Raw genomic sequence first — 26,944 nt, 5'->3', positions numbered from 1 at the left:
ACTGGTGGAGTGGTTGGTTGGAGGGTTCAGCAAAAAAATTGTTTTATGAATGTTTATAACGTTCCCCTATGGTATAATTGTGTAAATGCTGATACTGCCAGTTGAGGTCACATATAGAATGGCACTGCTCAGAACGCTAAGCTTTTTCTGCATTTCTTACTACTTCAAAAATAACAAAATTGCAAATGGATGATTGGACAAAAAAAAAACGTGGCACTAGTTGGCATTGCCAAATCCTACATGGCTACAAGTTTGTCTTGTTGCTAACGACCATTGGTGATGCCTTAAAAGGTTTTACACTTTTACATAAGAGAATTAATACTGGGTTAACAAATGAGATGGCAGTAGTTTTTTTATAAATCATCGCAGAACTGAAAACTTGTGAGCTATACAAACCCTACTAGGTCTACAACGCAGTTGAAAAATCATCAGCTTTGTTGTCCCCTTCACTTGTGCAGTTGTGCAAATCTTCACAAAACACGAGTAAATGTTCACAGCTCGATCGGGTTGGCCTTATGTAATTACAATTTTACTCGGGTGGATGAATCTACAAGCTCAAAGAAAATAGAGATTAGTCAGCTTTGTTTGCAAGTACCTATGGTTTGCCACTTACAGGAGATCTGGCAATGTAGGCAACCCAAGGATTGAACATACATGTCACAGAAAACTACCTAGGTATTAAGAGAAGGGTTAACTAGTATTACCTCTCCACTAGATGAGTCAATTAGGGTCTCCCCCCTAAGTACACACAAAAAAAAAGTAGTGTGTATTGCGGGGAGGAGAGACCCTAATTTCCCATCTAGGGAATCCTAATTGAAACCTAATTGGCTTATCTAATTGGCTTATCTAATGGTATCACAGAAGTGGGGAGTGCAAGGGGCTGCAGTACAAAAAGGATCCAATAGACAGCTGCGGGGAGCAAATTACTAGTTCATGGACCAGGATCCATTGCAGGCAGAATGCTTAGGTGCAAAGAATCAGCAACCCTCCTATATTTCTATCGATTCCAAAGGTCAGCTTAAACGGGTTGCTCCTAGATACATAAAAGCTGGAACAGGTGCAGGTACTGGGGGGTAACAGAGCGCAGATGCTGAGCAGGATTTTCTGAAGAAATAGTCAACAAGCATCATACCTGTTATTTGAGATGCAAAACTAACATGTTATGGTGCAGCAAAACTCAATTCCACACAAAGGTGTAAACATTTAGCTGGACCTCAACAAATCAGGCACAAAAAAACCCCTATAATAGTTAACGGGTGTTTATTAAACCAAACTGCATGTACTTGAAAATACGCATTCAAATCATTGAATATAATACGGGGCTGAGCCAAAATGACATAAACAAACTAATCTGATCACCACAACCAGTCCAAAGCAAAAGAAAATAATTTTTTTAACAAGGGTCTCTTCTACAAAAATGCTAAACAAGTTCCAGAAAAAGACAATGGGAAGACAAACAGCATAGCTTTTTCATTTTAGCAGTAAATGCAAATAAGATTATCCATGGATTGACCACAAAAAGTTAAGCAGTCACAGCTTGAGCCGCCTGTCGCTTCTTAGCTTCTTCAATGATGCTAAGTTTGATACCCTTACCCTTGGGAAGAGAAACCCAGGGTTTTGTTCCTTTACCGATGGTGTACACATTGCTCAGACGAGTGGCGAACACATGTCCAGTGGCATCCTGGACATAGGTGGTTTCAAAGGTTCCCTTATGCTTTTCTCGGCTCTTGATAACTCCAACACGCCCCCTGTTCCTTCCACCAGTGACCATGATAACATTTCCAACATCAAACTTGATAAAATCAACTATCTTGTTGTTCTCAAGGTCTAGCTTGATGGTATCATTGGCTCTGATGAGGGGATCTGGGTAGCGAATAGTCCTGCCGTCATAGGTATTGAGGTATGGGATCCCCTTTTGGCCCAACTGAACAGATCGAACCTTGCAGAGTTTGAACTACAGGGGAGAGAAATATTTCAGCGGATCAAGCAAAATATTATAATAAATCAATAGAAAACATTAATATGATTAAGATGCAACTAGATTAGAGTGAATCCTACATATCAAGCCATGCCAGATACAAAGACACTTCACAGTTCAATATTCAAAACAATGTTAAGAGTAAAATTCTATCTTGGGGGTTTTTCTTTACCTAACGGTTATTAACTTTACCCACCTTCTGAGGACCCAACATACAGTACAAAGTATTATGTTATTAACTTGACCCAACATATTACACAAGAAAGTGAAAATTCCCCAATAATACAGTAAACAAGAAAGTTTCTATTATGTGAAACATGGAGGTCAATATTGTGACGAACAATCTAAATTTTAGGAATATTATCTTACATGCATCAATTTGAATTGGCATACTACTAAGATTAAGTAACCAAAGGTCCACTAATACTCTACTAACACTGGGGTTTATAGAGAATTTAAGACTTTTCCAGAGATAAACATACTGAGGTCAATATTTTAGGAAATTATCTTACATGGATTAATTTGAATTGCCATACTATTAAGATAATGTAACCAAAGGACCACTAATACTCCACCAACAGTTAGGGTTTATAGAGAATTTAAGACTTTTCCAGAGATAACATTTACAGATTACAAAGAAAGGAAACAGAAATACATGTATACAACTGCATAACCAATCTGACCTTAGCTTCTTCATCCTTAACGGAATGAAGACGGAAACGTCCCTTGGTGTCATAGAGAAGACGGAAGTTCTCATTCGTTTTAGGAATTGACACAACATCTGCAGAAAGGAGATTGTATTATGAAATCAAATCATGCTTATCCAGATCCACAAGTGCAGTAGGATATACAGGAATCATAATGAAACAAGATGAGATCAATGCAAAAAGTGATTTCTAACACAGTATATGCAGAACAACCAGAAATTGTATTACAAACTAGTGCTTCAACAAAAAAAGGTTTCACTTTAGAAATCAACGCTACAGTTTTAGATGTGATTAATCATGAATAGTCTAATGACCAAACCAAACAACAAAAAACATTGAGAAACCTATGACATGGGAGAACATATAAATTTAGTTCCTTGCATATTATGACATGACAAAACAACATCACTGAGTGAGTGATGCATGGATTTACAGTTTTCACAATATTATAATCTTTTCTGTTCAACTAGAATCATACAATTGCCAAGAAAGAATACAAACAAGATTGAAAACTATACGAGAAGCATATCAAATTTGTTACGGCATTTAGTATCATCGGAGGATTTAACCCAAGAACCGAAAAGAGATACTGTATTTCACATCAAAAAATCAAAGTTGTCCCAACAGTGCATGCAGGACTTAGAACAATGATGGTTTCAACAAAGTCAGAAGATTTCTTCATGTTAAGAATTAAAATTTTATTGTTAGGAAAACCAAATGGGCACTATCGGGGATACATGTCATTTAGGCTTATAGCTTACACTTCTTTTTATTCTCTCCTCTGAAAACAATATCTAGTAAATTACGTAACAGAAGTCAGTAGAAAAGGTGTGGAATGTACATACCCATGAAACCTGCGGGATAAGTCTTGTCAGTCCTAACTTTGCCATCAACTAGAATATGCCTCTGCATCAGAATGGCAACGACCTCACGGTATGTCAGTGCATACTTCAGTCTGTTTCGCAGGATGAGAATCAAAGGCAAGCACTCCCTGGACTTGTGGGGACCAGATGAGGGTTTGGGAGCCTACACAAGAAAAGCCACAAATTACACATTTAAAACAAGCCAACAAATATAAAACAAGTAGTTGCACATGAACATTATAATATACTCACAAATGCACCACCAAGTTTGTCGAGCATCCAATGATGTGGGGCATTGAGCCTCTTCAAGTGCTTCTTCAAACCTCTTGCCTGTGGAAATAATTAACAAAATAGTCAGTTAAAATAAGTATTACCTGGAAGCTGACATTATAAAGCTAAACATTTCATCAAACAAGCATAACATATAAGCTTTACTAATGAGTAATGACCATCCACAGAACATATTCAGTATCTTCATATGAACATCAAATCCCATTCCTTACTAACATGGTACTACATTTTACCACATTAACAAAGTTCGAGATAAGACACCTTTCTTCTAATAAAAATAAAACCTTTAATCTTTAATCAAAAACACATATCTCAGTTTTACTTGTAAATGAGTCACATTTACAAAACATGGATTAAATCTCATCTATTAAATCAACCTCAAAACATGGATTTTAATGTTTTTTTTTCCAACCTTTGAACCAATGTTCGATTTAATCAACCCATTTCTATAAAGACAAACATTAACAAAAAACAGATCTTTATAAAATGGATAGAGTATCAAACCATGTTGTTGTTGTAAGTTGGAAGCTTCTCCTCCTCCTCCTCCGCTGCTGCTGCTGCTTCAACTGTTAAGACTCAAAAACCCTACTTCATGTCTATCTTTTATACGCAAAAATGTTATATGCCAGTGACGAAATTACCCTTGCTTCCTTTTTTTTTATCCGTGGGCCGGACCCAATGGGCCGTCTTGCTTTGTCCAATTTGGGTTTTGATTTTTGAAGGACTTGGACACAGTATTATTGATCTATATAAAAAAACCGAAAAGCTAGTGTGCGTAGGATACATCCTAAATGCTCTCATAAAAAATACCTTCCACATATGATTATGGCCTCCGTTCTTTTCATTTTGCAACAATGACAAATTCTACTCAATGTTTTGAAAACCAAACCGGTGATATTTTGTTATAATTGGTCTTATATATCAAAATGAATTTCTTATACAAGAAACACATATTAGTATGTTGGTTTGGAGTTTGGACTATCTTAGAGTTGAACCGGTTCAACTGGTTCGCCTGTTCAACTACGGTTTAAGCTTAGACGGAGGATCCAACCAAAAACTCAAGTTATAACTGACCCGAACCGAAAATTTACCGGTTCTGGTCAGACCCCAGTTCAACCACTGGTCCGGTCCAGTTTTCTAAATACTGGTTCTACTTGCAAGATTTGCAAAATATAGTTTAGTTCTTGTACTTGTGGATAGCAAAGCTTTGATGGTTCACAAAAAACTTTGGCAAAATATGGTTTTGCAGGACAGCACCCTGCATTTAGACAACTCTGTTCATGGAAAAGAGAGAATTCACAGTATCCTCTAGTACATTAGTACTAGTTCCCATTCAAAGTTTCGCATGGCTTGCCCTTCACTCTTTAACTGAATTCCAATCGTTTGATATATGTAGGCGATTGGGAGGCCCGCACAACGAGCTATTAGCAGAGCGCGCCCCTGATAATTGCGGCGTTGTGCCTGGGCTGTGAGGGCTCTCAGCCACATGGATTGTTCAATGATTCATTCATTCTGACTTGCGGGTTGTTCTAGGATGAATGTAGCACACGGGTCGTCTTTTCAAACTTCCTGCTTCACAATTTTTTACTTCATGCATATTGGAAGTCATATCACCATTCGATCCATCATGCTGAGGGCGTGATACCCTACCAACCTTTTGGCCAAAATGTCGTATGTGACTTGCAATCAAATTGTGTATGGTTCTTTGATTTTCCCTCGTATTACTTACTTTGGGCTACTTTTCTAACAAGAGTCAAAAGTTCTACTTCCAATATACATGGACACAAGTTCTGCCAAAGTGACATGGTAAGTTAGATGTGATGACGGCAAGGAGGTGTGCTGCTTTTCTGGACAGGGTAGCAAAGGAACAATACTACAATTAGAGGTTTGGGACTTATGGCTATCTACAACAGACTAATTAAGCTAAGTGCAGAGCTAGGATTTAGCCAAGTTATTGTTGCGCCAGACTCTAGAAATGCCTAGTTAGGAGACATAAACAACTTCCTTGGAAGGCCTGATATTTCTTACTAATTTGTGCTTAAGTTATTTCCTCTCATTCTTCATCCTTCGCATATCTGTGTGAGCGTCTCCCAAGTCCCTGATTAAAGTGTAAATTTCCTAAAAGTGAATAATTTGAGAAAACCTTGTAACTAATTCATGGGGCTCTGTTCTTCCAAAATATGGCTGGATGTTTTCTTTTTAAGTTCACGTGCATTATCTAAATCTGATTAATTTTGTTGGACTAACCGAAGTACAGCCTCTGTGTTGGACAAATAATCAAAATTGGTTAAAAATATCAAATTCTTCAATATCTACTTCATGTCGTATTTTTGGTCTCTTGATTGCAATCTTGTGCGTTTGAGAACATGCGCTAGATGGAAAAATATCACATACTCCATAGACAAGTATTGGCCTCTTCTAGCAAAATACTCTTTACCTCCCCTAGATATATATCAACTACCCCTCTCTATCCATCAGTTCATCTTGGCATCCAATCCCTCTCCTTGTGTAATCTCATATGTTTTTTATTTTTGATTTTGATAGAACATAGTATCATCTGACCTCACGTTAGTCACGTACATATCCAAAGAAAAATTAAATAAAATTGGTGAACAACATATTTTAAACGTGGGCTAGTAGTAGGTCCACCAAGAATATCCCATATATATAGGAAGTCGTGTTTCCAGCTTTTGCAAATCTATATATAACGACCGTTTTGCTTCTGTCTCAGAAACCTAGCGGCTAGCGATGGTGAGCAACAAGAAGAAAGTGAATAAAAAACCAAGCGTTCATGATGAAATCCATCTTCCACAGGAAATCATCGTCGACATACTCTCAAGGGTCCCTATAGAGGATTTACTTCGATACCGGTGCGTTTCAAAGCAATGGTGCGACATGATATTTGATCCATTCTTTGTTAATTTGCATTCTCAAAGAGTAAGCACTGATCTTGGTTTTATGTATTATGAACCTCCTAATCTCTTTTACAACAACAACGCCAAAGACGAAAAGAGAGAGGGCTGGTTTAAACTTGAGAACGATCTTTCAACAGATGATGTTATAGTAGTAATCTATTACTCTTGCAATGGTTTGCTACTTATGTCTTGCGCGGATTTAAAGGACACGAGAAGCTTTTATGTTTATAATCCTATAACACATAAGTCTGTTATGGTTCCTTCATTTATCAGCACGTTTTCAAATGGAAACATATTGCATTCATTGGTTTATGATTCAGTTTCTGAGAAATACAAAGTGGTTATCTGTGGTTATAGTACAACTGATGGGTATACTAGTAAGATCATCACTGTTGGAGTTGAAGGAGATACATGGAGAGATGTTATCATTCCGAAACCACATCGTTTGTGCGAGTATCCTCCTATTTTCGCAAATGGCTCTTTACATTTGATGATGGACAGTGTTGATCTGGAGAACTTAGAAGCAAGTTTCTTTCTTGAGCCTGAATCACTAGGAAAAGTACTTACCATGGATGTTGGTAGAGAGATCTTTTATACAATTCCACACCCTGAATGCAATTCAGGGGTTTACACATTGGTAGAGATGGAAGGACTTCTGTGTTTTGTGGATCATATCTCTAATACCCAACTGCAGATTTGGGTTTTGAAGGACTTGGAGCTGCATGAATGGAATGTGAAGTACAGAATTGATATATCACACTTGAAAAAAGTCCCTTTTAAGGGTTTCTTGGAAGATTCTTTTCCTTTTGCTATCACGACAACTTTGAAGTGCAAGATTATTATCAAATATTATGACAGCGTGAACCACTTGACGCAGTTCTTCTCTTATGATATGGATCGAAAACAATTGGACGAGGAGCGAGGTCTTGATTCTGCATGGACTAAAGATTTATCGGAATTCGAACAGAAGTTTTACCCCCTTAAGCATGTTAATACACTGGTTTCCTTTTAATGTTGGTCTTCTCTATAATATACTATATATGCATCTGTGCATATGTTTAGAAGGTCTTCTCTTATCATTTGGAAATTAGTATTACAATTATTTCTTATTTAGACATCATGCACTGCTTAGGCCTTTTGTTTGTTTTGTTTTGGTTTTCTTAATTTTCTTTTCCTTTTCCCCACTTTGTCTCTGTGGTAATCAGGGTAAAATTGTTGAATAACATTTGTTTGCTGATTGATGTGAAAGAAGAGTTACATTATTAACATCAAAGTAGTTTCTGGGGATACGGGAGTATGGATAGAAAAGCTTTTGTTTTGATAATCTGCAAACTACCTTCATATGTCAATTCTGAAAACATCGTGAATGCATTCACAAATCACAACTTTTGGATACTCAAATGCACGAGTCCCTTACTATACCCCCTGCTTTGTGGCTGATAACTATGCTATTGTTTATGTCAAAGATTGTGAAGGTATATATGCTTTTGTCATTCCCTCCCCCCCCATATCCAGCTTGCTTAAGAAAGAAAATCTAAATCTACTGCTTGGTCTACTGGCACATACCCGAAAAACCAAAGTTTGTTGGTCTTTAGAAAAAAAAAATGCTTCTTTTTTTAGAGCTTCTGTAGTTCTGTGTTCCAGTTAGTAAGCTTACTGCAAGAAACAGAAACAGTTAATCGATTTTTCATTTTCTGTTGTATCTTGCAAGAAGTATCTTGCAAGAACGGCTTGCAAGAACAGGTACTCTAAAAAACATTTTCCCGATAACATAGGTATTCTAAGAATGTGTATGTTATCATATTGTGATACCAATACGACGCTTTTGTTTGTTCTTTGTTCCCAATCCATAGTGCATCCTCAAGACCTAAACTAGACCTGAGTATATATATTAACATGATTTTCTTTATGGTAATCAATTTAAGCTACACTCTGCGTTACCATAAAGCCGCCCCTGCTATATTATTTCTACGATTAAACACTATATGTCTGAACTTGACATCTTTGTTCTCGTTGCAAACTTTCAAGGTAAAATTGACAGTGGTATTGGGAGGGGGGGGGATACAATGTTTCTGGACTAAGAGTTTATAATGATCATAGCTAACTTACTCTCAAGTAGGTTCGATAAGGAGCCTCCCATTTATTCCATGAGGGCTTCTCATTACAAGATATATGCTGTCAAGTTCGTTTAGTCTAGCTGCATACTATACTATGCTGCCAAGTCGGCTGAGATATTAGCTATCCTCTTAGTGTGTCAGATGTGAAGCCTATCAATTCTACTCTAACTGATCTCAGATCTGCCCTTAAGCTTCCAATGAATAGCACCCTCCTTGGCTGCGCCGTGACCACTGCTGCAGCATCTGATTCAATCCACACTTTGTCCCAGCACTCATTTGCAGCTAGTTGTAATACCTCCACTAGTACCAACTTTATGCCCAATATATAATTTAATTGTGTTGAGACCCAAGTTTTTGCAACTGACCTTAAGGGACTCACCCACATGATTTCTTGCAGTAATACCGAACCAGAAGGTCTTGGATACCTCTCTCTGCCCCATCAATGTTCAGTTTGATTCGACCAGGTGCGGGGAGCGCCTAGTACACATTGTGGTTCTAGGTGCTCTTCCTAGTCTTGCTGAAGCATACGTTCATATGTGGCTTCCATTTTTAATAATGGAAAAATGAATAAATTATGCTTATTACAAGAACATAAACACTTCACTTAATCGAACGTCAGAATGAAGGAACATTGAGTTTGTCATTACGATGAAATCCCATAACGTGTCTTCGAATGCATAATGGTGACATAGAGGGTGGAGTGGTTGACGAGGATATCGTGGTATGCCAAATCATCACCTGCTCATTAGCCCTACATCAACATGTTACAAGTCTATATAACCCTACTATCATGTGAAGAAAACTATAAAAGATTGACATTGAAAGTAAAAAATTACCTTGTCTTTTTTTTTTTTTTTTTTTTTTTTTTTTAAATGAAAATTTTATTGATAATGATAATGAGTTTTACAAATAATTAGGACAAGTGTGCAACATGCTGCACCTTCGAGTCCTTTCTGAATTTGTTTTTTGTTGTTTGTTTTTTTTTTGGGTTGAGTTCTTACCCTTGTTTAAGAATTTAGAGTGAAAAAAAATGAAGGGGTAATTAGAATTATACAAACTAATAGGGTTTTGGGCCTTTGACTATTTGTTTTAGTCTCATTTTTTTTTTTGAAAGGCAAGCAGGATTTTTGAGAGGTCCCTTGCCCCTATTTTATTGAATATAAATAATGGCTTGGTTATATTCGTACATATTCTTTGCCCATGGCATCATCAAAAATAATCTTCTTACATCTTCTGAAAAAGAACTAAAAGTAAACTCTACATAGCTAGCTGTGGGTATAGTCGACGCTAAAGTGTCAGCTAGCTTGTTTGCTTCTCTGAAAACATGCATGATAGAGAACATTTCTAGCTGCCTTATCATTTCATTTATTTCATCCATCATGTTATTTGCCCGCCAAGGGTGCTGTCCTTTCTTCTTCATGTAAGCTACCACAGTTATCGAATCAGTTTGTGCTCTTATTTGCTTGCACCCTTTGCTCAAACCAAGTCTCAATCCTTGTTCCAAACCTTGTAACTCAATCAAATCTATCGAGCTATACGGTGATGTTCCTTGTGCTGCCCCAATTATTTCCCCATGATCATTTCTTATTGCTGCCCCCATCCACCTTTGATTGCCCCAGAAGTGTTCCATCGGTATTTATATTGAACACTCCTACTCCTCGCTTTCTCCCAATGACATGTCTTCCTCTGCTTTTACTTCACACCCACATTAATATTCCATATGCTCATCACCGCTCCTCTCGTGACTCTCCTCTATTTTTGTTGTAAGAGACCGGAGCTTGGTCTATACATCTCTTAGTATCGCTTTCCCCACTGCTCGCTACATTTTGCTTATTCTTAAAGATTCTTCGTTTTTCTTTCTTGCCAAACCTTGTATATAAACCCATTAAAGAGCAAAATTTTAAGTCCCCCGCTTATAACCTCTTCCGCATCGAACCTTGTATCACCCATTCAATTTCTTGCTTCCGGGATGCGACTCTCGGTTTATTGTAGCTCGCGAACTTGATGATATACATCCACATGAATTTTGAATATGTACACTCAAAGAAAATATGCTCCTCTGTCTCCCTTCCATTCCCACAAAATATGCAAGTATCATCTTGTACTTGCGCAACTCCTTCCGATCTAACCAACGCCTTGATCCTTCTCTCGAAAGTCACCAAGCAATGAACGAATGTCGAGGTATTTTGTTAGGAAACCAGATGATATTTTTTCCATGTTATTGCTTTGCTTTCTCTCGTTGCTTTCATATGTATCTCTCAAATTGAAGTCTCCTCTCGTGATGCGGTCCAAAGAATATGATCGGCTCCCTCTCCCTAGCTTTATTTCTCCCTCCATTTTCATTGCAATGTCCCAAGCAGTGTACGCGGATATGCCAAGGAGTACTCCATCTTCCATTTTCGATTAAGTTTGTAACTGGGGCGTTAAGATTGCAAGTTGAATCATAGTGTAATATCAAAGGAAAGTGGTTCCTGAGTATACCCATAGGATGCCACAAATCTAACCATAATTTTGTAGCTTTCCTATCCCCAATTTGATGTTGAACTATAAGTTTGGCTTCTTTCCTGTTCTTCAGTATGCTTCACCAAACCTAAGTGCAATCGTTTGGTATCTTTATCTGCCAGAAATTCTTCTCCTTTATCAAGTTCTTATTAATCCACTTCACCTATAGAGTTTCCTTCCCACTCACTAAGTTCCAAATGTGCTTTAAGTTTGTTGCGTTTGTCAGTGCTCTTAGATTACGTATACCAAGCCCACCTTCTTCATAAAGGGAAGCACATGCTCTCCCAAGCCTAACGAGCATGTGAAGTTATGCGATTCGCCTAGACCACAAGAAGTTTCGACCACGGTGGTTGATATCATCTATTGTCGGTGAGGAAGAACGAATGATGTCGTCCCAATAGATGCCCATGTTGTTTAGGACTACCTTCAACAACCGCACTCTCCTTTAAGTAAGATAAGGTTCTACCTTTCCATGCTTGTATCTTCTTCCCCGACTTCTCTCTATCATGCAAGCAAATCACCGTTGCCTTCAGCCTTGTTGTTATTAATGGTAGCCCAAGGTACCTCAATCGGCTCCCGTTTGAAACCGGATGATGTTCTTCATCTGCGTGCTTACTAGCATCCATCCCAAAGATAAAACATGTTACTTTTCTGTATATTCACTTGTAATCCCGAGCACCTTTTGAATTTTGTCAGAGTTTCCTTCAGGGTTCTCACTGTATTAAGATCTCCATTCATAAAAGCAATTAGATCATCAGCAAATGATAAATGTGTGATTTGTGGATTTGTGCATTTATAATGTAGCTTATATTCTCCTTCCTCCACCATTCTTTTTAACATTTGAGTGAAGAATTCCATCACCAAAACAAAAAGATAAGGAGACATTGGGTCTCCTTGTCGAATCCCTCTCTTACCTTTGAAATACCCAAAAGGTGTTCCATTTATCATGATGCTATATCTGGGTGTTTCAATGCACTTCTTAATCCAATTCACAAACCGTAAAGGCATCCCAATTATGGTTAAAGCAAACCTTATAGCCTCCCATCTGACATAATCATATGCTTTCCTAAGATCAACCTTCGCTGCACATCTCGGGGGGCCATTATCGCTATGGTAGTTGTGTAACAACTCATGTGAAAGCAGAATATTATCCTGAATACTCCTTCCAGAGATGAAGGCCGACTGATTAAGAGATATTACCTGAGGTATGAATACTCTCATTCTGCATATCATAATCTTCGTAATGCATTTATATATCACATTGCAGCAAGCAATGGGCCTGTATTCACCTAGAGAGCATGGCTTAAGTACCTTAGGTATTAATGTAATACAGGTGGAATTCACTTCTTGCAGCATCATGCCTGATCGAAAGAAATTTTTTACTGCTTTGACAAAATCATCTCCGATAATCTTCCAGGTCACCTTAAAGAATAAAGACGAGAACCCATCACTTCCTGGGGATTTACCACTGTCTATATTGGATAAACATTCTATGATTTCATCTCTAGTGACCTCCTTGACCAGTTTTGCTTGCGTTACTTGGTCAATTTGCTCTACTTGAATGTCACTCAAGCTGCTGAAATCCAGTTCCTCCAGCTGTGTCGGACTGTATAAATCTCTATAAAACTTCTCACATTCCTCTCCAATCTCTTCAATATTTTCAAGAATCTTCCCCTGTGTATCTTTCAGGCATGTGATTTTATTTGTCATCCTCCTTACTTTCACTAAATTGAAGAAGTATTTCGTGTTGCTATCACCTAGCGTTACTACCTGTTCTCTGGACTTCTCTTTATATTCTTTCTCTTCCACAATTGCAGCTGTGATGTACTTCTTTGTTACCTCTCTCTCCTTAGTAATGAACTCTGTATTCATAGGTTGGGTCTGTAAAAGTGTCTGAACCTCTTCTAGCTCTTTCTCGGCCTCTTTTTTCCTTGTACATGCCTTTCCTTTCTCTCTGTTCCAACTGATTAGCGCTTGTTTTACGCTCTTCAACTTTTTCATGAACGTGTACATTGGGTTCCCAACCACTGGGATCCTCCATGCTTCCTGTACCACTTCATTGAAACCTTCCTCATCAATCCAATAATTGAAAAATCTAAATGCCTTTTTGCTCATACCTCTACTTCTGATTGTCTTTACCACCATGGACGAGTGATCTGAGATTGCTCCTAGATTGTAAAATGTTGCTTCTGTGTCCCCAAACTCATTAATCCATTCAGCGTTATCCATTACTCTGTCTAGTTTTCTCCACTTCCTAACTGCTTGTTTGTTGCTCCATGTTAAGAAGTTCCCCGAGTATTTCAAATCCACCAGTCCCGCCATTGTTATGCAGTGCATCAAGTCTTGAAAGTGATATATCTTTGTGTCATCACCTCCTACTCTTTCTTGCGCGTTCAGTAACGAGTTAAAGTCACCCAGTACTAACCATGGCTTATTTATTGTACATGATAACTAAATTAGCTTTCTCCAAAGCTCTCTGCGTCTCTCTCTGTCATTGGACCCATATACCACTGTCACAACACATGTTTTCCCATTTATAAGTTCAGTTTCCATTGTTACACTCTGCTCATCTTTCTTCCTGATGTTCATTTGGCATTTTTGCGGATTCCAACAACACCAAATCCTTCCCTTTTCGCTATACTCATAGTTATGCTATGCTATCCATCCTGGGCAACACTTGTTAAGAACTGCTTACCTGTTATTTTCTTTCACTTTTGTTTCAACCAATCCCAAAAAATTTAGTTAATACCGTCTGATCATCTCTTTTATTTCAAACTGTTTAAAATCTTGATTGAGTCCCCTGACATTCCAGCATCCTACACTAATCATATAGATGGGTTTTGAGTGTTTAAGGGCCCAAAGCGAGACCCTCCTTGTGCTATGGTTTTCTTCAGACTCCCACTACTTTCTGGTCTCTTGATTATGTTTATGACTCTCCCTGTTTTCTGATTCATCCCAGTTGACATTCCAACTTGCATTTTCGAGTTTGCATTTGTATTCTCACTGTCACGTTCCTTTTGAGTCTTCTTCACATTATTCTCTATCACTTCCTTCCTCAGCTGCTGCTTTGGTACTTCAGTTCGTATATTATTCTCATTGTCATCTTGTGGTACTTCTTTCTCCACTTCTCTTATCACTCTTTGGCTGGTACTTGCCTTAGCTTTCTTTGTCGGTGTCTCCCATTCTCCCTCTTCAGTCACATCCTTTACTGTCTGAACCCCATCCTCTTTTGTCTCTGAGTTGTTTACTTCTTCATCCTTTTCTTTTCCTTGTGCTCTATCTCTTTTCAGCCATACCTCTTTCTTAGCTGCTCAAGATCTTGTGCCTTTCTTCTCCATATTCTTGCTGCATGTGTTATCTGTGTGTCCAAACATCTTGCAATTTAAGCACCGTGGTGGCTTCCAGTTATATTCGAACTGAATCTCAATTGCTCTCATTTCATCCACCACCATTGTTAGTCCATCTGGATATTTGCAATCTATATCTACTTCAATGCATACTCTCGCATAGCTGGTTCTCTTTGTCTTCAGTAAGCTTGTCGGCAAACATTGGTACTCCTATTGCACTCCCAACCAAACTAAAACCTTCCTTATCCCCTAATTCCATCGGAAATCTTTTCATTATAACCCACACTGGTAGTGTCTTCATCTCATTTACTTCAATTTCAATGAAAAGCTTCCATGGTCTGATAACAAACAATCTGCTCGCAATTTGAAATGAGCCTATGTCGAGTACCTTCCTTCTATCGTCCTCACTTTCAAATTTGAATGTGAACATTGTTTCGCCATATGTTTGCATCGTGAACTTGTGCTGCAATCTCCAAGTTTTCCCCACGACATCCTTCACATACCCATAGCCCGCCGTCGCTTTGAAAGTACCCAACCACGAGTTCTTCGTACTGTGAACATGAACAAACTAGGAAGACTTGACGTGAACCACTGATTTCCCATTTACTATGGTTGGAGGTATATACCTCAAATTTTCTTTGCCCACTGCTCCCCTTCCCATCATCTCCACCCAAGAACTGGTTTTTAGTGTTTCTGCATAACTCTTCTTCATGCTTTTAACTTCTTCATCCACTTTTTGCAGATCCGGTTTTGTCGCTGGCTTGGTTCCTTCATTTGTTGGTAACTTTCCTGGTTCCTTCCCAACTCGTACCTTGCTCTGTTCATTAGTAGTTACTACCTGTCCCTCTTCCCGAGTTGGCTGTTCATCTTCCTCTCCGCTCAACAGGTCCTTATGTATCTTTAACATTCTTTGCGTTAAAAGTTTCTCTAGTGATCCTTTCCCACATAACTGTTCAACCTTTCGTGCTAGTATCTCTCCGTCCTCATCATCTGGTTCATCGCGTGGTGGTGTGCTAGGGTTTGTGTTGTGTGTTTTTCCTAAGCTTTCCATGTTATTTTTCTATTTTTTTGTGAAATACCAATGATGCCCCTAAGAAAATAATCGCCCAGTAGAAACCACCATTAACCAAATCTATCTATCTAGTACATTTGTTTTAGTCTCATTAATCGATCAAACATTCAAAAACACATTTGTCTCTCTTTAATAGTTTTAGACTCAAAGTAAATGATAAATGATAATTTTGTAAGGGCAAAAATAAGTGAAGTAAAAAAAATGTTCGTATATCTATCTATGTGGACAAGTTCGCAACATACGGCACCACAAGTGTTGAGAACAAACATGTTAATAAAGAAGTGATAGTTGCCACTTGGCATAAAAGGAAAGAATAATATTCAAAAAGAAAAAGAAAAAGAAAAAGGTGTCATCTTTTTATTGGACCAACTTTATCATCACACGGAAGGAATATATACATTCAAGTTACCCTACACCCAATCGAACAAAAAAAAGTACAAAACCATTCATTAAAAAATAAAAACCATACACGTATTTCTAATCCACAACTTTACAGGTCTCACTACCATTCTCATTTTTACATTGTGAAACACCTTATCATACTTATTCGGTTCCAAAATTTTAGTACTGCAAACAGTATAAAATCTTCAAAATAAAAAATAAAAAAATAGAAGTGCAAATGGGGATGGCGAAAGTATTGTGTCAGCTTCTGGCGATATTCTGTTTATTAACAATTCATTCTTTGAAGAAAATTTCGATGTTCGTAAACATCTTTCCCTAAGAATAAACTTTAAACCCTAAATCTATGTAAACTAGACCCTAAGAATAAACTTTAAACCATAATAAACTAGACCCCAAGTCTGAACCCTAAAAACCTCTAGACACTAAACCCTAAGTGCGTAACCTAAACCTCAAGATACCGAATCCTAAACCCCTATAAACTAAACTCTAAGCCTAAACCCTAAATCTATAGGCACTAAACCCTAAATCAACTTACTGCATTTCATAGTAGTTGGTCGAAACTACTAAATAATAAAATGCATATCATTATGCATATACATTTTAAAAGGGTAATCTTGGACACCCATAAAAACACTCCCGTACCCCACAACTAACTAAATTTTTTGTCGTACCCCAACAACCACCTCAATCCAATAATATCTCTCAAATTAATTTGGGGTATTTTCAATAGGGGCAAACAAAAAAAACAAAAACACACCTTTTTTCCCGGCAATCTTCTTTTTTCCCCATTCATCAAAATTTGTTCCCTTCATCCTCATTAGGTTGGTATTCATCCTTATTACTTTGGTATGATTTATTCAAATTAAAAGTGGGTATTTTCATGCTTATTAGTGAGAGAAATGTTGTTAAAGAAGAGGTTATTGGAGAAGAAATCAATATCATCTTTTTTTAATAGAAAAAGAATAACATGTTATTGTTTTTTTTTTCAGTTACAAGTGAAAAACTTAAAATATCTAATGTTAAGTATTGGGTCATTAATATATTCTAATAAATAAATTGTTTTGTCTTGGGTACATCTAATAAAAAAACATATAATTTAGGAACATACATGTGTCTAAAACAATTTTATTTATTTATTTTAAAATTGGGGTATGAGAGTGTTTTTATGGGTGTGTCCAATATCACCATTTTAAAATGCATTAGTATTTTAAAATAAGTTTACTACGTTGGTGGTTTATATTTGTGCATATGCATTTAAAGATGCAAAATAGGTGGTTATAATTGAATTATATTGTTTTAATGAAAATATTTAATTTGGTAGTTATATAAGGGTAAAAAAGATAATAAAATGGTTACAAATCTCAATAACTAAATTGTCTACCTCCCAAAAAAACATGGGTAGTTATAGTTTCACTATATAAAAAAGATAAGTAATAGTAAGAATACGCTTGTCAACCTTGAGAATTCTCATATTAACCAAAATTGGTGAGTTTTCTTATTATCATGTGTATTTGGTTGCAAATAACTAATGAGAATTAGAATTCTAATAAGACTTGGATTCTCATTTTGGTGGGAATTCGATTCTCACCCTAAAACTATATTAATTGGGATTCTAGCTAAGGTAGTTAATTTCTTAAATATCAAAGAAGTGAAGTGTTTTTTTTTTTAAAAAAAAAAAAAAGGATTTGTGATATAGTGGTCTTAAAATAGGGAAGAGGTTTAAATACCCTTATTTAATTAAATGACACGTGTACGTGTACGTGTACGTTTTTTAATGGAGTAAAAGAATTCTCGTCGACAACCAAACGATCCTATTTCTAACTAGAATTCTAATATTCCTCTCAATCTTTTTAAGAAGTGAAAACTTTTCTTGAAGTGGGCAAATGGGGATGGCGAAAGTATTGTGTCAGTTTCTGGCGATATTCAGTTTATTAACAATTTCATTCTGTGCAGAAAATTTTGACGTTCGTAAACATCTTTCCACCGTTACCAGGTTTATCTTTCTTTTCTTCACTTCCCTTTACAATAAAATGTTTTACTGGAAACAACTTAGTTTTATATTACTGTTTCTGGTTTTGTTGTTGCTAATGATCTAAATTCCAAAGCTAATTTGAATCTGAAAATCGGAAATTTAAAAGCTTGACATGTGGCAGAAACAGTCCCCAAAACTCTTGCCTTCTTCCATATTTTTATTTCGTTCACCTAGTGATCGTTTTGGTTCTTCTAATGCAGATACAATGCTGTGAAAGATGTTGCTGACAGTAACTTTGTACCTTCTACCATCCCGAGTGAATGTACTCCGATTCACATTAATCTAGTGGTAAATCGCTAGCGAGTGTTTGCATTATCTATTTCTTATTTTTATTTCTGCTCATGAGTTTTTATGTTTTGTTTGTTTTGGGATGCATAGGCAAGGCATGGAACTCGTTCACCAACTAAAAAGCGCATGAGGGAGTTAGACAGATTGGCTACCAGCTTGGAAGTTCTTCTGAGTGAAGCGAAAAGAAGGTTACCAGAGGAAGATGAGGCTTTGAAGAAAATACCTTCCTGGTTATGGGGATGGAAATCTCCATGGAAAGGAAAGAAAGTGGGAGGTGAACTGATTCCCCAAGGAGAAGAGGAATTATATCAACTTGCGATTAGAATTAAAGAAATATTTAAATGTTTGTTTGATGAGGATTATCACCCGGACATATACACAATAAGAGCCACCCAGGTTAGTCATTTCTTTTGTTTATTTCTTTCATATTCGCGAGGCTCTTCTCTATTCACATTACTCCCCCACCAGTGGAAAACTACCACACTAGAATATCCTCAAAAGCTTTTATATGTATATAAATTAGAACATGTAAACTATTTAGATGAGGCATTAGGAAACAATTTAGCTAGTCACATGCTTGTTAGATTTTCTTGCAGCATGGTTTATAATTTATTCTGACTTTCTGAGGGCCTAGCTTTTTTACTCATAACTGGAGCTAGACTCTTTTATTGGTTCAAAGGGTGTATATCTTTGTTTATGTACTGCGCAGACCAAATTAGAGGGCACTATAATAAATTCAAATTCTACCAAGGAGAATACAGTCTGTGACTGTAATAGTTACATTGTAGGCATATGGTCTGATATAGGGAATCTGAACTAGCTTTCAGGCAGTCTTTTGGGCTCTTTGTCTTGTTCATATCCTTCACGCCTTTATCATGTTGCTGGCACTTGCATTCTTGACACTATTTTTTCCAAATGAACCTGATTATTGCTAGCTTTGTCTCCCTCACCTATATCTTTATCATGCCTAAAGTTGCAATGAGAAATAAGCACCAGCTTTGATTCAAGTTTCATTTCCCTGATTACTTTAAGAGATCTCACGTTGGTGACCCATTAATTGAGTTTGGCCTGGTCCATGAATGTGCCTGAATTGGGCAATCAAAATTCTGTTGACATATAAGTTCAGGGAGGAAAGTGATGGAGAGAGTTTGGTGCATTGACTAATTCGTTGCTACCACAACCTTTTATCTGTGCATGCGGCTTTTCTTAGGATCATGCCATTTGGTACCCTAGTTCGTCTATTGGTGTTCCTAAGACAAACACAAGAAGTTGAATTTGTAGAAGTAAAATGAAGTGTTAGCAGGAAAACCTTGGAAAGGATGGGAGGTTTGAATCATAGACACGATAAGCAGAGATGTATAATTTGTTACCCTGCTCTGTATATTTTGTTGTTCGATCCATTGTCAGTTTAAAGAAGAGATGTTTCTGGCTTCCTTCCCGTTTATTGGCTCATGACTTTGGATTACAGTCTCACTTTCTAGGTCGTCATTTGTTCATAGTTCATTTACCTAATTTAGTAAATATATTAACAAGGACTTATGTTGGGTGCAACACTGATATAAGTAGCAATGTAGCCAAATCGTAGTTCTGGAAACCCACTGCAGTGTTATGTTTACCTCTACCGTGTACATTTTTATTTTTTATTTCATTTAATTATTTGCTGTTATTCATATCTTCGCATAGATTAATTGGTGTTAGGATGCAACAGATTGAATGGACTTCGATAATTTGATACACATTACAATCATAATGAAAGTCTAATAGAGGAACTGTTAATTTATGAAGACATTAAGGGCCTGTATTTATGTTTTCGTAACAATTCTTTTGCGAATGAAAATATTGATCTATTTCTTTGTAATGTCTCTTCTTTTTGCATGCCTTTTTGAGTATCTTTTCCTTGTGCTCACATTATTTGAGCCCCCTACTATTAAGTACAATTGTTTTTGAGTAGCTTCTCTTTGTATTATGTTCTAAAAAGTTATTACTACCTTTTTGTTCAACTGGACAGATTCCTCGAGCATCAGCTAGTGCTGTGTCATTTGGGATGGGACTGTTTCAAGGGAAAGGAAGTTTAGGACCTGGTCAGCATCGAGCTTTTTCTGTAATTAGTGAGAGTCGAGCAAGTGATACATTGCTCAGGTTTTTTGAGAGTTGTGCAAGTTACAAGGTACACATTTTAGAGTAATTTTTTTTGGTGAGAGTGATTACATTCTAATTTAATATAACCAAATTGGCTCTAAATTCATTTGTTTAACCTAATCACATAATTGCAGGATTACAGGAAAAACCAGGAGCCTGCGGTTGAAAAACTGAAGGAACCTATTCTAGATGAAGTTACCTCAGCTTTAGCAAAGCGGTACCCACTTAATATTACAAGACAGGAGACTTCTTCACTGTGGTTTCTGTGCAAGCAAGTAAGTTAACCTATACGTATAGGTCTAGATATTTACGACTTTCATTAGCAAAAATTGTGCAAAACGGCTATCTTATTTTTCTTCTTCTGAATCTGGGTAAATGAACTATCATATTTCTGAGCTTCGTTGTAATGTGCCATACTAACTCTTCTGTTTCTCCTTTGACAGGAAGCATCTTTGTTGAACACAACTGATCAAGCTTGTGGACTGTTTTCCCCTTATGAGGTATCTGTATTTGACAAGGATATTTATTTCCATTTTGTGTACCACTTGTTTTTTCTCTTTTTGTTTGTTTGTCTATTTGTTTGTTACTTTATGTTTCTTTTTCTTTGCTGTCATACACTTTGCTCGAATGAACATCTGAATTGAGTTTATTGTTTTCAAAGCTTGGTGCATATCACCTAATATTGCATTGAGACTGTCATTTGGCGAGCCCTTTTTAAGTCTCTAGGTTTGCTACATGGTGAATACGTGGTCTTTTCAATTTTTCCAGAATTTACCTAGCTCATGCAACTTGGTGTATTACCTTAGTCCTATTTTTTTTGGCTGTTTTAGAGATTTCAGTCTGTACCTATAAACCCGTGCTACATTTTCAGTTGTCTACTTCAGTATATACTATAGTTTTGCAATTGTGCTAGATTGTGTCATTGAAAATAGAGGCTTCATTCCGGTGGGTTCTTCTTTGATTCTTTGACTATTTTGTTATGTTCCTTTTGTTCCCATGTTGAGAGGCTCTCACCCTCTTTGAAAGGGCAGATGCGTAGGCCCTCCCTCTCTTTCTATTATCAAATAATTTTTGGTCTTAATATTGTTTTTCTTTTTCATGAAAATGTTTGTGCATAAAAATGGCATGATAGTAAGCTCATTCAGTCTGTATCGTCAAAAATATATTTATTCATTCAGTACGTATTTCGTGAATGGGGTTCTGGTCGTCATCGTAATGTTGGTTATTTAGGATTCATTTGATAGAGGCAAGACCCTGACGTGAGCATTTATGTGCTGTTGTTCATGCATTTTGGTTCAACTATTGAATATCACTATTCTTTCTTTTGCTTCTCATGTCTCATTTATTGCTCCTTTTTTTGTTTTGTTTTGTATGGGCGATGCTTAGTTTAATTGTTTTGAATATTTTTTCTTGCTTTTAGTATATTGCTGATGAGAATTCCGATGCATATACAGATTTCTCTATTAGAGTGGACGGATGACTTGGAAGTATTTATATTGAAGGGTTATGGGAAATCAATAAACTACCACATGGGATTACCATTGCTTCAAGATGTCGTTCAGTCCATGGAGCAAGCTATAAAGGCTAAAGAAGGTATTGTATGTTGTCGCAGTTGTACCTGATTATCTTAATAGGAAATTGGATAACAACTTTCCCCACTTTTTGCAATTTTAAATGACATACCCAAGTGTAGTGTTGTGTTAAGCTGTGTTTAGGCATCATAGTACCATGATACTGTACCTTGTTTTTGCGTACATTTGTTTATCCACAACAATAGAAGAATTGCTCATAGCTGTTTTTCCTTTTCTTGTTTTTGTAGAACACCATACTCCAGGATCTTATGAAAAGGCTAGATTTCGATTTGCTCATGCTGAAACTGTTGTACCTTTCTCTTGTCTGCTTGGCCTCTTTCTTGATGGAGCTGGTGAGCTTTTATCATGTTTGGCTTCTCATGTGTTCTGTCTGTACGTAGAAAACATGTTGACATGCATGGTTAAGACTTGCATCCCCTCTGCATCTACTACTGCAGTCTTGAAGAGGAGATTTAGTTATAGTTTCTCTAGAAGTGTACATTTCTTCCTATACTGATGCATACTTTTTGAGTTCAGAATTTGCACAAATACAACGGGATGAGGCTCTGGAATTACCATTAAAGCCTCCACACAAAAGAAATTGGAGGGGAAGCACTGTGGCACCTTTTGCTGGGAATAATATACTTGTTCTGTACAGCTGTCCAACTAGCGATGCGAGCCAGTATTTTGTGCAAGTACTACACAACGAAATTCCAGTCCCATTGCCGGTAAGATATAACTGAGGATATGGTTTCTTAAGTTCTGATATTGCTCCATAGAGGAATGCTAAGAAACAACTAACTAGATAGATGCGTGTGGACCACTCTTGTTAAACGCACAGTATTTTTCTTTAGGAATTAGTTAATCCTGCTCCCTTATGGATTCTCAAGACTCGAGTGTTCAAAGATATCTATTATACTATACTATATAAAGTGGATTCCCTTTGGGGTAACCGTATTGCATGACCCCCATCAACTCTGCAAAGAATTATATCTTACCACATGTTCTACGTCATAATTTACTTTTCAATGGACTCCAACAGTTTATTATATTCAAGAATTTTGGTCTAAGACAGCAGAATGTTTCACGAATGTTGAGTGTTGCCTTAGACTGGATTGTAATTTCCCACATCAGTTTATGCGCATCCGTTGCCTTAGACTGGATCGTTATCGCCCACATCAGTTTATGCAATCTTCCATATCATATCTTATAGCCGTATTGTTTCTTTGTTTTGCAAGTAAATTTTGGTCTTGTGGTTAAATTGTAGCATGGTTGGTGATAAGATCCATGTAGTCGGAGGGTACCTGACTCACATCCTCACTGACTCACTAAGCTATGGTTTTTGTAATATGGTTTTCTATCATAATTAATACATTGTTGCACTGCTAAAAAAAAAAGAAAAGAAAAAGCATCCATGTCAGTCTCACTTTTCTAGTCTCTTTCTCATAAGAGATTCTGATGTTTTTTTTTTGCTCTGTAGGGCTGTGACTATACTGATTTCTGCCCATTTGAAGTATTCAAGGTTGGATCTTGGCCTATCCAGCTGTCATAAATGATTCTTTTCTCCCTTATTTTTTTCCCTTAAATTATGGCCGTTTCTGATGTTTTGCAGGAAAGAGTTGTCAGTCCTCATCTTAAACACGATGTCAACTCAATTTGCAACGTAAAGCAAGAACAACCAGAGCCTTGTTCTGTTACTAGTAAGTTTCTTAAGTTGTTCCACTTTCTCTTCTCTCAGAAGAAGGATGATGAAGCACAATTCCACAAACACAAACATGAGTTATAGTTATATTCTTGTTGGAGGAAGATTCTTACATCTTTTTGCTTCAATGTGGGATCGTCTTCATTTGGAACTACTCGGGTGCATACACAGCCAGATCTTCCTTGTAGGTGTCTGCTTTCTGCTATGATCCCGTAACTGTCTGACTGTTTGTTTTGCATCTACGAAGCATTTGGTACGATCTAGCTTGCAAGTAGCAGAAACAAACACGAAATGAAGTATAGCACCTGCAATTTTGTCCAGTTGGCCTTGTAAATTTGACTGATTTTTATTTTTTCTTTCTTTGAAGAGGCAACTTTTTGTTGGAATCTCTTGTAACAAATGTTCTCTCTTTCACAATTTTTGGATTGGGGGAGAGCTCTTACAAATATGGGATTGATATATTTTGTTCCACTTGTTTAATATAACTTTCTGAGTCTGAGACCATTCAGTGGATGACCTTTATATTTTGTAGAGATGCAAGCTTTACTATGTGTTTAAAGATTATTAGATCATGGATTTTCCTGATTTGATAATTGCAAATGAACCAAGTCCAAAGAATCCAACGTTGCGTTTCATTTTACTATTTAGCAAGTCGCAAGTCAACATGGCATAAATAAAGTGATAAAACAAGTTGGCTGAGAAATGGAGAAGGAGAAGGTGGTATGTGTAACAGGCGCAAGTGGCTTCATTGGTTCATGGCTAGTTCAATTCCTACTCCAACGTGGTTACACCGTTCACGCCACCGTCCAAAATCTGAGTACGTACTAGTAATTATCTTGTTAAATATTAAAACTTTTTACAATAAAAATTTGGCATTTCAGATGATGAGAAAGAAACGAAACATCTAGAAGCTCTACAAGGTGCAGAATCTAGTCTCCATCTCTTTCAAATCGATCTCCTAGACTACAATTCTCTCCTGGCCTCTATCAACGGCACACTTGGCGTTTTCCACGTGGCTTCTCCTTGCATTGTAGACCGCGTCACCGATCCCGAGGTCAGTTAAACAAAATCCAACTGCCAATATTCAATTACTAATCTTCTCATTAGTTTTTAAATGAATTGTAGAGGCAACTATTGGATCCGGCAATTAAAGGTACAAAGAATGTGCTGAATGCGGCAAAGGAGTGTGGAGTGAAACGAGTGGTGGTGACGTCATCCATTTCTGCTATTACTCCCAGTCCTAATTGGCCTGCTGATGTGGCGAAACGAGAAGATTGCTGGACCGATATCGAATATTGCAAGCAGAATGAGGTAAAAAAGAATATGTTTCAGCTCAATTTGGGGTGTGTTTTTGTTGAATCGATTTGTTTTCGATTGATGTGATATAGTTGTGGTATCCGCTATCGAAAACGATGGCGGAGAAAGCGACGTGGGAGTTTGCCAAGGAAACGGGTTTGGATGTGGTGGTACTCAATCCTGGCACTGTAATGGGACCGATTATTCCTCCGGCTGTTAATGCTAGCATGTTGATGCTCATTCGCCTTCTTCAAGGTATATATTGTCTAATTTACCATATATATATTTGCATAACCAAAATTAGCTCAACTGCAGTGTGCTAGAGAAGTTTAGTCTGATTGCAGTGATAATCTTTTTTGCTGTCATTTTAGCATTATGATCAAGTTAGTTCCATTTATATACTCACATGTACTGTACCTGCTTATGGTTTAATACCACTACATATGGTATCACTTGTGAGTGCTGGGATTAGACATGCAAATATATGTATGAGAAGGCTCACATCTGAGGAAACTGAAAGGTCTTTTGAGATATGCTTCATCTCACATTTGGTCAGAAATTTCCCTTATAGCATTAGTTTGCATTGTATTTTGTGGTAAATATTATAGAGTCTTGTCTCCCATAACTATAGCTCCTTTGAGTTATTAAGCACAGTATTTAGAAAGCTAAATTTCTTCTTTATGGTTATTTTGCTGCTATACCGTCTTTTCTTTACTTTGAAAACATGTGTTCAATACTTAGCATGGATCTTACAAAAATGTAATTATTTCCTTGCTAATGGATTCCTGAGAGTGTGAGACTAATGATCAACAGAAATAATCCGAACTACAGCCGTAATCTCTTGTGCCTTTTCCTTTCTTTTCTTTGGTTGATTGTATCTGGTACAGGGTGCACTGAAGAGTATAAGGACTTTTACATGGGACCTGTCCATGTCAAAGATATTGCCCTTGCTCAAATTCTGTTATATGAGAATTCAGCGGCATCAGGTCGGCACCTGTGTGTTGAAGCCATACGCCATTTTAGTGACTTCGCAGCTAGAGTCGCAGAACTTTACCCTGAATACAAGGTGCCCAGGTAGTGTACTTTACCCTGAATTCACTTGTTTTATGACTAGAAGCAGGAGCATACTTTTTCTGGTCACCACACATATTATAAAGGGTTGACTAGTATCACCCAAACCCCAACCCCAACCCCAACCCCCAAATACACATATAAAAAAAAACTAATTGGAAATTTCAAACTAGAAAAGTACACGGTTGTTTCTTAATCGTTGAAACTGCTTTTGAATAACTAGGTTGTTTTGACCATTTTGCCATGTGCACAATTTGATTGGAAGGGATAAGGTGTCTCAGATTGGAATTCATGGTTTACCATCATCGTTTTTGCTTCGTTTTCTATTTTCAAAATCAAACTTCTACGAATTTTAGAACCTAAACAGCAGTGCTTGTCACTCACAAATTTGAGTGGCTACATCTTCACTGTTAAACCTGTAACTCATAGCTGTGACTATTTCTTCCTCATTTCATCCATGAAATAGCTCAAACTGATTTTATTTGAATCTTCCAACTGATGTGTTGTGAAGGTCTGCCCTTATATATGTTAAGTCAAGATTTGTCAGCTAACACCAGGTTTTTAAGTTCTGTGTACAAATGACTGCCTCATGAAAAATTTGGTGCCTGCTGATTCATCTAAGATATATTTTACGTGAAATTTCTACTTTTG

At 37.1% G+C, this 26,944-nt stretch overlaps 4 protein-coding genes and 1 long non-coding RNA gene across 6 annotated transcripts in view; 3 read left to right on the top strand and 2 right to left on the bottom strand.

Moving 5' to 3' along the window:
- LOC147489966 (cinnamoyl-CoA reductase 1-like) overlaps positions 1-26,944 on the top strand; it is a 71,760-nt gene that overhangs the window by 44,294 nt on the left and 522 nt on the right. Inside the window, exons 2-6 of the mRNA XM_086572742.1 lie at positions 24,487-24,743; positions 24,808-24,980; positions 25,052-25,237; positions 25,315-25,477; positions 26,110-26,296. Coding sequence (XP_086428868.1) covers positions 24,629-24,743; positions 24,808-24,980; positions 25,052-25,237; positions 25,315-25,477; positions 26,110-26,296 — 824 coding nt within the window. The 5' untranslated portion in view covers positions 24,487-24,628. The remainder of the gene's footprint in view (positions 1-24,486; positions 24,744-24,807; positions 24,981-25,051; positions 25,238-25,314; positions 25,478-26,109; positions 26,297-26,944) is intronic.
- On the bottom strand, positions 330-1,062 carry LOC147489970 (uncharacterized). Its single transcript, XR_015200985.1, has 2 exons — positions 928-1,062; positions 330-554 (listed from the first exon to the last, which is right to left on the bottom strand). It is a non-coding gene; the product is annotated as an uncharacterized LOC147489970 (long non-coding RNA).
- Positions 1,281-4,469, bottom strand: LOC147489969 (small ribosomal subunit protein eS4z-like). The gene is made up of 5 exons (XM_086570533.1): positions 4,344-4,469; positions 3,801-3,878; positions 3,531-3,711; positions 2,662-2,759; positions 1,281-1,954 (listed from the first exon to the last, which is right to left on the bottom strand). Exons 1-5 carry the CDS (start codon positions 4,344-4,346, stop codon positions 1,523-1,525), a joined length of 792 nt encoding a protein of 263 aa, XP_086426659.1. The 5' UTR covers positions 4,347-4,469; the 3' UTR covers positions 1,281-1,522.
- On the top strand, positions 6,344-7,934 carry LOC147489968 (putative F-box protein At1g19160). The gene has a single exon (XM_086572836.1). The coding sequence runs from the start codon at positions 6,588-6,590 to the stop codon at positions 7,764-7,766; it is 1,179 nt and encodes a 392-aa protein (XP_086428962.1). The 5' UTR covers positions 6,344-6,587; the 3' UTR covers positions 7,767-7,934.
- Positions 17,965-24,422, top strand: LOC147489967 (uncharacterized). 2 transcript variants are annotated; one of them, XM_086572736.1, is made up of 12 exons: positions 17,965-18,187; positions 18,427-18,514; positions 18,605-18,910; positions 20,523-20,681; positions 20,788-20,928; positions 21,097-21,153; positions 22,108-22,246; positions 22,473-22,577; positions 22,762-22,952; positions 23,705-23,746; positions 23,837-23,924; positions 24,098-24,422. In XM_086572736.1, the coding sequence occupies exons 1-12, from the start codon at positions 18,078-18,080 to the stop codon at positions 24,112-24,114; spliced, it is 1,443 nt and encodes a 480-aa protein (XP_086428862.1). In that variant the 5' UTR covers positions 17,965-18,077; the 3' UTR covers positions 24,115-24,422. The 2 variants fall into 2 exon arrangements, with proteins under 2 accessions (XP_086428862.1, XP_086428861.1); XM_086572735.1 differs by having other exon boundaries at positions 23,837-24,151.

This window comes from Coptis chinensis, chromosome 7 (assembly GCF_015680905.1).
Source record: "Coptis chinensis isolate HL-2020 chromosome 7, ASM1568090v1, whole genome shotgun sequence".
NCBI classification, from domain to species: Eukaryota; Viridiplantae; Streptophyta; class Magnoliopsida; order Ranunculales; family Ranunculaceae; genus Coptis; species Coptis chinensis.
This window is presented reverse-complemented; position numbering and strand designations above follow the sequence as displayed.